The sequence below is a fragment of the Hyposmocoma kahamanoa genome, unplaced genomic scaffold, assembly GCF_003589595.1.
Source record: "Hyposmocoma kahamanoa isolate Upper Pololo Valley unplaced genomic scaffold, ASM358959v1 181, whole genome shotgun sequence".
Lineage (NCBI taxonomy): Eukaryota > Metazoa > Arthropoda > Insecta > Lepidoptera > Cosmopterigidae > Hyposmocoma > Hyposmocoma kahamanoa.
In genome coordinates this window covers 1982061-1997876 of record NW_020653712.1, presented here as the reverse complement: position 1 = coordinate 1997876, position 15816 = coordinate 1982061, and the positions used below count along the sequence as shown (strand labels likewise).

Sequence of the window (15816 nt, the reverse complement as noted above, 5' to 3'; positions counted from 1 at the left end):
CCAGAATCCACACAAATTTGATTCAAAGTGTATTCCATAGCATTTAAGTTTATTTGAAAAGAGCAATCCCTAGAGTTTCTTGCTCGTTCTTCTCAGGGAGGTCAGCGTAGTGAACGAGCAGTAGCTTAAATGTGACGTTTTAGCGGAGTTTGACGCTCTGTATACGATTTTAACGCCTTACTCGTACAAGTGCGGACACTTTTTAGCGCGGACCCGACGTCCATATAATTGTAAGTCAATGTTTTCAAGTGTAAATTTATTTTACCTATGCAATAAATAATCTTTGACTTTGACTTTGACTTTGACTTCGAAACTTATGGCTCACTTTTTAAACAATTTAAATATTGCTGAAACGTAACCCATTAGTTGCTTTTGTTTTTTTTTTGTATATTCATAAAAATACTTTATTACAATGTAGTTGAAAGTATAACTGCATGTTAATATATCTTTCCAATTTGTGATGTTAATGTATTTACTATACGATTTCTTAATTTTTTTTTTATTGGTTTTGGCAACAATGTAATCAACCTAATTACATAAATTAAAAGGCAAAAAATTATTTATGGACTATATAACTAAAAAGTGCTTCCAAACCAAAAAATATAAAATTAGTAATTGAACTTAAAAACTTAATATTTTTAAAACTATGAATTATACAATATTATTTTTAAATTATGTATTTATTTCAATAGCGCCATCTAGCTAAAGAAAAATATATTAGTTAACTAAGAGTAGTGCCCAGTGCCCAATTGGCGCTAGGTGGCAGAAGTTACTTTATGGTATTTCTATTCTACACTAGATGGCTATAGTTTATTAGATGAGCATTGCATAACTAAATAACAGAATTTAAGAAGCTCTAAATACTAAAAATTAAACTCCTAGAATTACGCACATCAACATATAAAATATATAAAAAGATATTTAAAAAGTACGAAAGAAACAAAGTTATGTCAATTTACTTCGTAGACGGATTATTGTTACTTCAACTTCTTTATTTGCAGCGCACAAACTGTTCAAGAAAATAGCGCATTATATAATTGCAAGTACGTTCTAATTGAGCATGTCGAAAAATGACATTTAAATGCTCGACACTGATTGGTGAACGACGTTTCTTAAATACGTTTATCCAATGAAAATTGTTACTTGTGTACATAGAAAACGAATTCATGCCATTACTAGATAAAACGAGAACATTCCACCGGGCGCGCCATTTCTCATCTGGCAAGAAAATATTACCGAAGTGTGCTAGAAAAAAAAGAAAAAATCGTTCTTTCATGAAGTTGCGTCACCCACATGTTCTGTTTGAAGTGAAATAAATCTGAAAATAAATTAAATAGTTGATATTATTGTGATAAAAATGTTGTGCGCTACGCGGGCGATCGGCCGAAAGGTTTTAGAGCACTCTGGGATAGGCTCAGATTATACACACAGAAATTTTACCACAATTCTGAGAAGTGTAAGTGATACTGCATTTTTGAAAACGAATGAAAATCGCATGTCATAACAATAATGTCACTAAATTCAATCGCTTCTTTATTATCACCATTGTATGGACCTTATTATCAAATTTCCTATATATTCTCGACCGGTATGAAGGCGGCCGATGTTCCACATGTGACTTATCTGAATTCAGTTTTCCGTTAAAGTTCATTACATTTCTCGGTATTGCAGGCTGCAGCGCCCACAGTTCCTATTTACCAGCGAAATGGAGTGCAGTTCAGAAATAAGTGAGTAGAATGAATTGCTTTTACAACATAATTTCGTCATAACCTCAAATCGTGTTGTTAGGCAACCTTTGGATATATTATAAACCTATATCTTCTGACGTATTCTTTTCTTAATTCAAACTAGTTGTATTATGTATATATATTATGTACCTTTGGCCGTATAAGCGTTTTCTTTTTACGCGTAAGTTGCGAAATTGTAACAAGATGGAGGTTAGACGAAAATGAGATGCAACTAGGAAACTGCTTATGAAAATAAGTACTAGGAGCAGCAGAGCTCCTTGTGAACGTTCAGGGAAGTACTGCCATCTTAAATATTTCTGCCGCCAAGCAGTAATGAGCACGGTACTGTGATCTGGTTTTGGAGGGTAAGGCTGCTGGTGAAATTACAAGCACACAGACTTGTCAATTTATGTCTCAGGATGACGGGCGCGGTGGCAGTGCCCCTCAGATCTTTGTGATATAAAGCTCTAAGTGGCTCTGCAACTGTTATGGACAGGTGTGTAGCTTACCATCAGGCGCACAACTTGTTCATCCTGTCACTTGATATTATACAAAAAAGACTAATTAGTACTAGTGGTACCATCAAAAAGGTACAAGTGGTACATATACCTGCGATTCAGAAGACCAGTCGAGAGACACGTTTCTCCCATAGGAGTACCCAGGTATGATCCGCTCTAAGTGCTGTGCCCCTGAATTGAAATTATGTGCATTTCAGATGTCGAAACTGCTAGATTGGTTTACTTCAGCTACTTTCACCGTAATGCCGCCAATATCAATAGAATCTTTATCCTGCAGAAACATGCAGTTAGGGCAATTATAATCTGGGCCCCAAAGTATCTTTGAGAGATAAGTTCAAGGAAATTAACATTCTTACACTAGCCTCACATTAGTACATTTATGAAAATGTAATTTATGTTAAAAGAAATAGTAATTTCTTTATGAAAAATAGTGACATTAATACGAGGAATAAAAATAAACTAGCTTTTCTTGATAGTCGTCTTTACAAAGTAAAAAAGTCATTTAAGGGGCAATGTATACGCTTCTATAACAAGATTCCGGTTGATATACAAAATTTGCCTTTCATGAGGTTTAAAGCTATAGTCAAACAAAAACTTTATACTAAAGGTTATTATACAACTTCTGCATACTTGGATGACAAAAATCCGTGGTAGTAACCCGTCTAGCTCATGGAGGTAGTCTCGATCTCTGATGTTTCAAATTAAAAAAAAAAAGTATTTAATAATATATATAAATGTTGAATGTTTACAAATGTTATTTACAAAGAGCAACCCCTAGAGTTTCTTGCTCATTCTTTGAGAATACTTAAAGTTAAAGTTAAACTCTACCGCTCATTCATAAGGCAGATTGAGATCTGCTTTATGAATGAGTGGTAGAGTTTAACCATTGTGACGATTTCAAGTGTAATAATGATTACCTATAAAATAAAGATTATTTTTAATTTGAATTTGAGTGAATTTATTAAAAATTACTTTTATTTTATTTTATACTACCACATGATGGGCCGAATATGTGGTAAGCGATCCTTCTGCCCATAACTGTTGCAGTGCCACTCAGAGCTTTCAAATGCAAAGACCGGAGGGGCCCTGCCACTGTGCCCGTCACTGAGACAAAAGTTGATACGAGGGTGAATCAAATATAAACGGTAATTTTACTGTTGACTGTACCAAATACGTTCGGACCTGATGTGGCGGTGTTGTTGTTGTTGTTTTGTTTAATAGGAGTGGGGGTAACAGCTTAATTCGCAGCAGTGTTGTGTTCTGCCGTCAGTACAGCCATGACCGAGCAAGAGGTACATCCATCTGTTGCGCAACGCATTGTCATAAAATTTTTAGCAAATGAAGGTGTTAAACCTTCGGAAATTTTTACTCGTTTGCGGGCACAGTTTGGGGACACTACTCTGTCTCAGAATCGAGTGTATACGTGGGCCAGAGAATTTAGGGATGGACGAGAACGTGTGGAAAACGAGATGTCATCCTTCTCCATGACAACGCAAGGCCTCACACCGCATTGTTGACAAGGGATAAATTGGAAGAAATGGGCTGGGAAACTCTCGAACACCCTCCTTACAGTCCAGACTTGTCCCCTTGCGACTACTTTTTGTTTGCGCCCTTGAAAGAATCACTTGGAGGAAAACGATTTGAAAGCAATGACGATGTCGAGAAGCACGTGCGCGATTGGTTGACAACTCGCCCTCAATCTTTTTATGAAGAAGGAATATTCAAGCTTCCAAATCGGTGGCAGAAGTGTGTAGATAATGCAGGAGACTATATTGAAAAATGTTGAAGGTATAGTTTTTGTATAATATTATTCAATAAATATAATTTTAAAAATTACCGTTTATATTTGATTCACCTAATATAATTTAACCAGTATCCCTGCCCTTCAAAACCGGAAAGCAGTAATGCTTGGCGGCAGAAACAGGTAAGAAGGCAGTACTTACTTTACTTGCTTTAGTGATTTATGAAAATATTGTGATGAAACTGCTATGAAAACACTTGGAAGAAGTATCAATTCTTCAACGTTCTAGGTGTTTTCAAATTAGAAGTTTGTAGAGGCGCTGCCTGCAGTGGCGCAACAGCCGCGCATCTGTAGCGCTACATTAGTTTTTTGTTCACAATTTTTTTAAATTATAACGCACACACTCAACATAGCCCCGCACTAGGGAAAGCCCTGTGTCGCGAGTGCCTTGGACACACACATTACACCCTAACTCACGAGGGAAATACATATAGGCCATACGTGATAGTGGCGCTGCAACTGGTTTTACAAATATTTTATAGAGAGAAAGAAAGAAAATAAATTTATTCAGCACAAACACATGTCACAAATACAATATGATTTTGTGCTTATCGTGTATTGCACTGAAAAGGGCCCAACTCAGCAAATACTGCGGCGGAGCTACAACGCTGGTTTTCAGTGGACCCTTTTTGAAATGGCCGATTTAAAAATAAAAATTACAAATAAAGTTAAAACAAATAAAAAATTGTGGACGCACCTTAAAAAAGGTACAACGTATAAATAACTCAATTAGATCAGAAAAATAAAATGGTCACTATTATGTCTTTCTGTATTTTATGTTTCTTTTTGCGTTATACAAATACAGTTTCTTCAGGCGTATTATGACAATTAGTAGTGGCGTGACGGCGGCGCTTCTATAAGCGTTTAGTTTGAAGGCTCAATAAAGATAGATTTATTTGTATATTTGACAATAAATTTGACTCATCCTAAGAACAGAGTCTGATGTGATTATACAGTGAAAAGAGGATAAATACATAATCTCGTTGTTCAAAATAAGGGCTATCTATATGTGTTTTCAGAATTTTTATATATAATTTCATTTCGGAACTCCAGTCAATCTGATATCCATATTAAGAACAGCGAACAAAATGTACAATGTCCTGAGAATAAGCAGTCTTGCACATAGGTCTTTGTTCAACAGTTGAATCAAATTAATTTCAGTTAGGTCTTAATTAATACAATACAGTGCTACTACAACCTGTTTTGTAAAAACATACAAATTTATGATTAGTGGTGGTCGCATAATGTTCAAGTATTATAATTAAAGACAGTCAAAATATAGTACTGAGTATGAGGGTGTAGAGGTACTACTACAACCTGTTTTGTAAAAACATTCAAATTTATGATTAGTGGTGGTCGCATAATGTTCAAGTATTATAATTAAAGACAGTCAAAAAATAGTACTGAGTATGAGGGTGTAGAGGCCATTGATACTTTGATACTTACGATTTTGTTATTTATTATATTTGTGTGTACTCAAGTTTGACTTCTGTAAGTAGCACCCATGAGCGGTCCCTGTGCCCGATGCACTTAAGACCTTTGCGGAGGTGCAAGATCAAAGAACTGACAGTTGAAATTATGAACTGGCATGATAACTTGCCTGTTGCTTCAATTGACAGCTCACAACAAAACTTGCTATAGTCAATCTGAACCTACAATATCATTACCGTATACGTGTATAATATTGGTAATATTATAGATGATAACAATACGGATCTGTTGCTGCAACCTGAACTCCTCAACTACTTAAACTTTTTAGCTCTTAAACCATAGTAGAATAAGAACAAGTAGGGTAACTCTATACAAAATAAGAGCGCGGCTTATATGTGTAAGGACACATACAACGCATAATAATGACGAGTAGTTGGATTACAGATGGTGCCTTTTTGCAGTATACTGATTTGTATAGTTTTTTTTTTAATTTTATTGTAAAGTCGTCTGTTTTCCCAGGTCAGATACAGTTCGCGGCGCCGTCATCGGCATTGACTTGGGCACCACCAACTCCTGCGTCGCAGTCATGGAGGGCAAAACGCCCAAGGTATTTTAATTTACACGTTATTTTACTAGCAGCAGAGTTTCTTGTGTGAGAGGTTAGTTGCCGCCAAGTATTAAGGTACTTTTCCACATGCGAGGCGAGACGAGGATTGAAATTTGTATGGAAAAATTTCAATTCCCTTCTAGCGCATCTTTGAATTGAAATATTTGTTGATGACGTATTGTTGCTTACATAAAGTATTATGCACGGAAACACTATTTCTCGCGCGAGATCGTGATGACTATTAATATCGTCGTGGGGTACGTACGATTAGAGATTTAATAATCTCAGTACAGAGTACTAAAAAAACCGACCTCAAAAGTCGTTTATCCTTTAGTTTGCCGCCCTTAAACGTGGAATATTTTCTTCAATTCAATTTAAATGGGACCACTTCTGAGGTACTCTTTGCAACAACAAAAAAGAATCTTCATAATCGGTTCACAAATTACAAAAGAGTATGTACGTAACATACATAAAAATAAATATCGGGCGAATTGAGAACCTCCTCCTTTTTTGAATTTTTGAAGTCGTTTTGTGAAGAAGTTGAAGGTTAAAAGCTTCAGCCAAACTAAACAGCACTATCCACAACCATTTTTGGGGGAAATAGGACAGCGAAATTTCAATTCTCGTCTCGCCGGTGGAAAACCACCTTTAATGTAGTATAAACACGGCTGTTACTGTCAAAAGTTTGACAGATAATAGAAACAGTGAAACCACTTAAGAAGGTAGTGTGACTCCAAAGAAACATAGCAGCGCATCTTATATTTTGTACGGCCGCATACAGATCAAATTCTGAATTGTTCAGCATTTCATTAGGCTCAATGTATTGCGGCGGAATGGAAGCGAATTTTTTTAACGATATTGTACATTGTATAACGAACTTGATAGTCAATTTTGTAACATACAATCTAGATACGTATGACCATAAACTTCATTATGCTATATACAATATCGTCACAAAAATTCGAATCTGTTCCGCCGCAATAAAGCAGTAGTTAGTAGCAGTAGAGCTCCTTGTGAAAGAGTTCGTCCATTACTGTGTTCCGGTTTTGAAGGATAAGGGTGTTGGTGAAATTACAGGCACATGGAACTTGTCAACTTATGTCTCACCCTGAGGTGACAGGCGCAGTGGCATTGCGCGTCATATCTTTGCGATTTAAAGAGCTGAATGGCACTGCAACTGTTATGGACAGGCGTGTAGCTTACCATCGGGCGCACACTTGTTCGTCCCGTCACTTAATATTATAATATTTGTGAACAGGTAGTTGAAAACAGCGAAGGATCCCGCACAACTCCCTCACACGTAGCATTCACCAAAGATGGCGAACGCCTCGTTGGTATGCCGGCGAAGAGGCAGGCGGTCACCAACAGTGGCAACACTTTCTATGCCACAAAACGTTTGATCGGGCGTCGCTTCGACGACCCTGAGGTCAAGCAGGACATGAAGAATCTGTCGTACAAGGTTGTGAGAGCTTCGAATGGAGATGCTTGGGTACAGGGTAAGTTTCTGAAAAGCCAAAGACAATTAATCTTTTTTTCGTACCCAAACGTCTTTCCCAAAAAGAATCCAGTATTTTTTCAAGTCGGATCAGTTATCTTCCTTTTACGTTTTAGGTCTAATTTAAAAAAATATTTGACTGGTAGTCTTTTCATTCAATTGTTTTAATTTTCTAATACTGTCCATTGGTTCGGTGTTGATTTTGCGTTCTTGTAAATTTTGTGTTCTTGTAAATTTTGTAACTGTTAATTGCAATAGATTATTTATTAAAGTTAGATGTAATCTTTTTTTTTTAACAACATGTGATGGGAATCGCAAATCGTGCGCCTGGTCGCGTTTTTCGCATTTTCGGATCAGCATAGTAGTAATTAGTCGCGGTTAAAACTTGTGCGGCTTTTCTAGAATCATGCTACATTCCTACAGCAGTTGTAATGTAGCATGGTACATTCCAACAGCAGTTGGAAAATGGAATGTAGTATGGTTCTAGGAAAGGGGTTGTATAATCATATAACTCTGATTTCATTTTTTAAATTTCTATTTGAAGTTTTTTAAAGGAACGAATGGCAGTTCTGTTTATTGTTGGGTGAATGAATGAATGAATGACATTGAATTTTTGTAATTACAAGCACATGAGATGTGTCAACTTACTTCTCGGGGTGTAAAATATCAATGTCCCCAGATCTTTGAGATTTAAAGCTTTGAGTGAGCAATTTTTAAAATAGTGCAGTGTTAATTGCTGGTGTTGTAATATACTTTGTCTCTTTCCACTAAAACATCAACCCTGCTTGACTTTCCAGGCAGTGATGGAAAAGTGTATTCTCCGTCACAAATCGGTGCTTTCGTGCTCATGAAGATGAAAGAGACCGCCGAAGCCTATTTGAACCAACCCGTTAAAAACGCCGTTATAACCGTACCAGCTTACTTCAACGATTCGCAGAGACAAGCCACTAAGGATGCCGGTAAGTACAGACACATCTTTCTACTTAAGGTTTGTTTTTACTGCCCTTCCAGATCAACCTCTTGGTTACACGGGCAGTATTACTTGTGCGAGAAAAACCCGCATAGGAACCTCATTCAGTCAGGCCCTGACTTCAAATCAGTCTGTTTACACTGACTTTATTCAGTGCTGCATACTGGATAAAGTCTGTATAAACAGAAACCATAAATTAGAAAGCTGGAATAGCACAGCGCCAACAACTGACCTGGGTGTACGTCTCCGTATATTCCAAACATATTATATATTATTATATATTGTAATAAAAATAATATCTCTATTGGGCCTTGTTCATCCAGGGCCCACAGTATAAACTGTTAGGCCACTTACTTTTTTAACTGGCTTCAACAAAAAGGAGGAGGTTCTTAATAGTCAATATTGTATGTATGTTACGCGATAACTCTCGGCATTTGTAAATCGATTTTGATGATTCTTTTTTTGTTGGAAAGATGTTGTATTGGTCCCATTTAAATTTGAATAAATATTCCACCTCTAAGGATCGCAAACTAGGTGATGAATCGGGTTTCGCGCACTTTTCCGGTAACCGATTTCAATGAAACTTGGCGAATAGATGTAATCCCATGAACTTTTGAAGTCGTTTTTTAAATAAAAAAGTTGCAATTATTGTTCGCCAGGTCAAATTGCGGGACTTAACGTACTACGTGTTATCAACGAGCCGACAGCCGCGGCACTCGCCTACGGTATGGACAAGACCGATGACAAGATGTAAGTGTCTTTGTGACTTTATTTTCTGCAATTTACAAATCTAACAAGATTTATTTTAACTATAATAATTCGACCGCGAGAGATTAGACAATGTTGTTCAAAACTACACAGCTGTCCCATAACAAAACCTAATAAGTTCTTTAGACAACATTTTACAGGAGAGGCTAAAACACAAATCATGGTCGCCCTAAAACAATTTCCCTTTTAACGTAAAAGAAGATGATTAGGAAGATGTATTAGGTAGGGTATTATATATAATTATATATTAGGAAGGGGTCGCTCAGAGTATCTTACTTGTATCACAGATTACAGTTACTACGTAATAGATACATCACTCATGCAAAATAAAAAACACCTACGCTGTAGTAGCCTACTAAATCTGAGTAATGACACCAGGCGCTCACTACAACGAAAAACGAACCTAAGGCCACGCTCAGAGAGGTGAAAATAACGTTGACTGCCGTGTGCAGTCGTGCGGAACCGAATGCTGGGGCTGTACTAGGATTGTAATGTAAATGAAAGATTTGTCTGAGCGCTTGCACCATCGGCGGTACTCTTATCGTAGGCACTTATCGCGTAACCGAGTGACGGGAGCCCTCGTTGTACTTACAGTCTGTTTTTTTATGATGGAGTAAAATGACAGTTCATTGCGCTAAAGTGTTGCCCGCTTGCAAGCAGTTAGTGTTTGCAATCGATAAATATACTATCGACTGAATGTTGGTTACGTTTATGCAAAAAATAGCCGAATATTTCATATAAATCGTCATCGGCACGTTATTCGTCCCTAGTACTGGGCACAGGTCCATTTGAATATTTAATTTTTATAAGTTCGAACTATGTCTATTAAAAATACAAAGACACATTTACATAAACAAATCCACCTGTTGTTATAAAATGAAGTATATGATCAAAAATTGATTTCGATACTAGTAGGTCGACTGTCAAAAACAGAATAAAGAAAATAACGCAGTTACGCAGTCTAATAATTAGAACGTCATAAAATTCACAATTTAAACATTTTTAGCAAAATTTTACCTTTCACAATCTATCGATAAAACTATCGACAACAACTATAACTATGTATTTAAAATTTACTAAAACAAAATAAAATTTTAATAATAGCAGCATAGATTTGTCGATTAAAATAAATATGTCACGGGGAGGTTTATCACGTATCGCATGCGATATACAGCCATGCTACGCATGCTGAATGATTATAATGTAAAAATTGTAAATTAATTTACAACGTTGACCACCCGTGCAATTATTTTATTAACAGTTTTACCGAACATTTGGTTGTAACAATTCTACGCCATCGTGAGTGCGTCCCGACTCGCACTTGGCGAGTTTCTTTTCTAATTTAGCACTAGCAAAGCCGCTTAACTTTATAGTAGTGTGGTGATAAATTAAGTGCCAGAAAAACTTGTGGATATATTCCCCGGGCATGTCGCTATGTGTTCGGGTTATAATCGCACAGACATTTATTGTATAACAACTGCCTCCGTGGCCGAAGGGTCATCATGCTGGACTGCCACACAGAGGTTCTGGGCCGGGAGAAATATTTGTATGGCCTACATTTATTTCTCTCGTAAATTTGGGTGTAATTCACAAAGATTTTAGGGTCATTGCCACTGCGTCCTTCACCCTGTGACATAAGTTGACAAGTCCCGTTTGCCTGTAATTTCACCAGCACCCTTACCCTTCGAAACCGGAATGCAGTAATGCGCACACTACTGCTTGGCGGCAGAAATAGGCATGGTGGCAGTATTTCCCTGGACAAACTCACAGGGAGCTCTACTGTCATTAACAGTGTTACAATCTCATATTTATTATTTACACTACATGCACAAAACAAATCTCTATTTCAGTATTGCGGTATACGACTTGGGCGGTGGTACCTTCGATATCTCAGTGCTGGAGATCCAGAAGGGTGTGTTCGAGGTGAAATCTACCAACGGCGACACCCTCCTGGGCGGAGAAGACTTCGATAACGTTATAGTCAACTTCTTGGTTGACGATTTTAAGAGAGATGTGAGTTTTTTTTTATCACGTTGGAAATTCTGGGCGAAGAAATTAATGATTAATTGGAGTTCAATATGGTTTTTAATCACTTTTACAATGTATATAAATAATTGTAAATGAATATGTGACACGCGCGGTCTGGGCCTTTGCGGGCCACTCGCGTGGCAAACCGGGGGTATAGTACACACGTGAATATTTGTTATGTGACCACCACACATAGGGTATGTAACCAGAAATAGAGATGAAATGTCTTTTTTTTTTAATTATGTAGGCAGCAAACAAGCATACGGCCCACCTGATGGAAAGCGGCTACCGTCGCCTATGAACGCCTGCAACACCAGGGGCGTCACAAGCCCGTTGCTGACCCTTTAGGACCCTTCTCAAACCCCTTTTGAAGGACTCCATGGTGTATTCCTGCGGGAAAACCCCGTCATGGAGTTCATTCTATAACCAAATTGTACGTCGGAGAAAGCTCCTCTGAAACCATACAGCATCGACTCGGTTCCAGAGTGTGAGGGTGGACTCCCTGTCGGTGATGAGCGATCATTTAATTTGTTTGAAAAACTATTCTGCCAAATCATTACGGTGACTACTGCGGTCCGATTAGTCAGCCCAAATTCGAAGTAATTGACGGGTGTCATCAATTGTTTTCAAATCGACCAGTTTAACTTGAGCTTTGCTATAATGGACGAAAATTGGAAAATTACATATATTATTTAATTACCGATGAATTCGTCTCCATTTCTGATTATATACTCGATGAGGTATGCATATGTCTACAGTACTCGTCTATTTTCAGCAAGGCGTTGATCTCCGAAAGGACGCGATGGCAATGCAGCGGTTGAAGGAAGCCGCTGAGAAAGCGAAAATCGAGCTGTCCGGCTCTGCGCAGACAGACATCAACCTTCCATATCTTACCATGGATTCTTCAGGACCCAAGCACATGAACCTCAAGGTATTTATTTCTTCACCTTTACGCCGCAAATTCGGAACAGTGGTGCGTTCAAGGTTTGCACATACATTGCGCGCAAACGTGTGTCTTGTGTTGGATGTATCCTATACACGGTGGAACGGAACGACCGACAAAGCCGAAAATGTCACGTTAAGAACCCTACATACATGAGTTTTATTTACTTTAAATGAAAATCAGAGCAGTTGGAATATGTTCGTCCAGATTTAAACTTTTCGCGGTGCAACAACCCTACGCGAATCAATCGTGTTAGTACATCTACTGCCCCACAGGCGGCGTTCGTGTCATTGGCACTCGCAAAAGAAATAAGTGTACTCACTTGAATAGGTAATTAAAAAACATTGAACTTACTTTAAATTAAAAGGATGTTCGATTAGTCCACGTCCCCTTTACTCTTGCAGACATTCAGACATTTCAGACACATTCCTGGGTGTGCCGGTCACACGCCGATGTGGTTTTCCACACAAACACACTAATACACTTTACTTGCTTAACACAAACACTACTTATAAACAGCACTATTCCAATAAGTTGCTGTCACAACCCAAAAATTAATAAGTAAACGTTGTTTTGTGTTGTAAACACGAGAAAAACATGAGACCACGAGTTACCAAACAACCAGTCATTTTGGACTAATTTATGAATGAAAAAGTGTTACCAATTAGACTAAAGCAAATATCACTAAACAGAATGGTCACAGTACAAGCAAAAGACTCCTGAATACTAAGATAAAAATAATATTAAATTTTAAACGATTAAACCTAATTAAATACGCACCAATAAATACCAAATTTTTTTTTGTCGCTAGAAATAAAAGACGCTTTTGATGTCAAATCGTCACATAAAGGGACAAAGTTGCTTACTTGGCAACTCTGCATAGTGATGCGCGCGGCGCACGGTGATTCACGCTCCATACTAAGGCGGTCATAAATACGTAACTCCGAAATTATTATTATTTTTTTATTTTATTACGTTAAAATATGATTAGGTAAACGTAAATTAATAAAATTATACATTTTAAAAAATATTTGACAATATTTAGGTGTAAAAATGTCTCGCAGTAATTTTGTTTTTAGACGATGTATCTAAAACATTTTATACTGCGACTTTTAATGGTAAAACTGTGTAAATAATGATTATTTGTATTAACAATAACCACAAATGAATAAATTAAAACAATAAAAATACATAAAAAAGTTCATTTTACAAAATACAAACAAAACACAAATTATACCAAAATACATTAAATCTCAACAATATTAACTTTAAATACATAACAAGTCTAATACAGCTTTTGACAGTACACCTTTTTTTTTAACAGGTAACTTTCGTAGACCTGTTATGAAGGGATCTGAATGAAGAAGCAGCCTATTTACTAAATCTGTGTTGGTCACAATGCGACTCATTTTACGCGTATGATTTTTTCTAAAAGACTTGATGTATTTGTTAGTCGCTTCAGCTGCTTCTTCAGACAACTCTCCGATTGACAACAAACCGTAATCTATAACATTAGCACCATGAATTAGAACTTTGTGAACGGAAGCAGGCATGTTATACCACGGATACTCGGCAACTAACTGCCGAGCCGTCTCTAAAGCGAACTCTTCGAAGTTCGTCTTATTAATATTATATCCCGAATTTAAACATTGAAGGATGATCCAGCAACGATCTAGGAGATCCTTCTTGATCCCAGTAATTTCAGCGGAAATTTCTGAATTCGAGAAAAACCGCCTGGCTGTATTACCATCGTTTGATGTTCCGCTTCCGCCACTTTTAGGCTTATCCACTATAAGCCCTAATCTTTCTCTAAATTGAGTCTGAACATAAGATTTTTTTGCAGCAACAAGCATTTTGTCATTAGCGGACCTAGCTTGCCATTTCCTAACATCTAACTTGTACGCGACATGAACAAAATATTCAAAAAAACGTATTAACGCGTGAAGAGGTGATAAACCAAATTCATATTTACTCTCATCGACTTCCTTATTTAAACATTCGTCAATTTTGTTCATTTCACTGGGCAAGGCGTTACAAATAAAACATTTTGATGAAGAAACACCACTAAGTGCATTACACACTTTACCATCTACCATAGTAAGTTGCAAACAATGAGTAATGCGATATTCGCGATCTTCTTCCTTGAAAACAGTAGGCTGCAAGTTCCTTATTTTATCTTTAAAATGAGCTTCTTCCTCAACTGACACTGCAGTCGATTCCTTCAAATATCGGAGGCGTATAGGACGACAGTATCGAGTTGATGAAGGACGAGGATTTTTCCACAAAACTACTGAATTTTCTTTGTTATCTGTTGTCAAAACAAGCTGAAGTGGCACATACGAAGTAACAAACAGGCTACTGTCTTCAAGAGTGGAGTCAGAAAAACACTGTTTATATTCTGAATGCCCTGTACTGCCATCGAAACCCCATTTCCCTATCAAAGATATCTTATCTAGAGACTCATTAGGTACACTATCCAAAACATCTTTTTGAGACTTGAGAATCCGATTGGCAGTATGATCTAATAAACTTTGAAGTTCGACTTCGGCGGATGATTCTGTAACAGTAATATCTGAAGGATAACAGTGTTTTTTAGATTCCACGACACTTTGGTAAGATGGGAAAATGGTTTTTTGAAAACTTATTGTCTATAAATTTCTTTACTAATATATATTGATGTCGAGTTAACTGAGCTTCAACAATGAGCGATAAAACTTCGCTAGAATCGATTTCAGGACAAGACAAGCTATCGGACGCATTGAGCAATGACTGTACAAGAGAAGGGTCTTGGTTAGACAAACTAGCCAATCTTCTCCTTTTTGTACGTTTACTGGTGTCGTCAAAGTTAATTCTCGGACGGCCATGCGATGAAGAAGTTGATGGTTTAACTTCGTCAAAGCTCTGAGATACACGTAACTCAGTTCGCTGTACATCAATATTTTCAACGACATGCAGCCAATCTGAATATTTTTCTAAGAATTTAGATCTAGTACGATTCGACTTTGCCCAGTAGTGGGAAATTCGTTTACAAATATTCTTAATTTTAAGGCTTAAAGTCTCTAAATCAATATTTTCGATGTCGTCAGAAAGGGATGATGTTTCGGTCAAAGTGCTCAGGACGTGTTGCATTTTTTCATTTGGATTACCCACTTTAGAGTGCCAAATATCAAAAATTGTCATCCTCGATACAGAACATTTGAAAAATGTACCTAAAACAATATGAAAGCTGAACTTAAAAAAAAATTAAAAATTCAATACTATGGACATGCATACTTTGACACCCCTTTAAGCCAAGAAGAGGCAGCAAGATGCAAATGAAACTTATAGCTCTTAATAAGGACATACTCCTTATTCAAAAACCATATACCTCAGGTGCAGCTCAGCGCAGCCAAAAGTTGTAGGTCTAAAGGAAATTAAGTTATGCCAAAAATTTTCACCAAAAAACTGCCTTCAATAAAAAAATTATATAAAAAAAAGTATGCATAAAAAAATTAAAAAAAATTGATAATAAAAGTACATACCATGCTC

At 37.0% G+C, this 15816-nt stretch overlaps 1 protein-coding gene across 1 annotated transcript in view; it reads left to right on the top strand.

The window, feature by feature from the left end:
• Nucleotides 1-1269: 1269 nt before the first annotated feature.
• LOC113226049 (heat shock 70 kDa protein cognate 5) overlaps nt 1270-15816 on the top strand; it is a 39840-nt gene continuing 25293 nt past the window's right edge. The window contains exons 1-8 of the mRNA XM_026458555.1: nt 1270-1456; nt 1672-1727; nt 5997-6084; nt 7343-7580; nt 8377-8538; nt 9209-9299; nt 11168-11330; nt 12121-12276. Coding sequence (XP_026314340.1) covers nt 1358-1456; nt 1672-1727; nt 5997-6084; nt 7343-7580; nt 8377-8538; nt 9209-9299; nt 11168-11330; nt 12121-12276 — 1053 coding nt within the window. The 5' untranslated portion in view covers nt 1270-1357. The remainder of the gene's footprint in view (nt 1457-1671; nt 1728-5996; nt 6085-7342; nt 7581-8376; nt 8539-9208; nt 9300-11167; nt 11331-12120; nt 12277-15816) is intronic.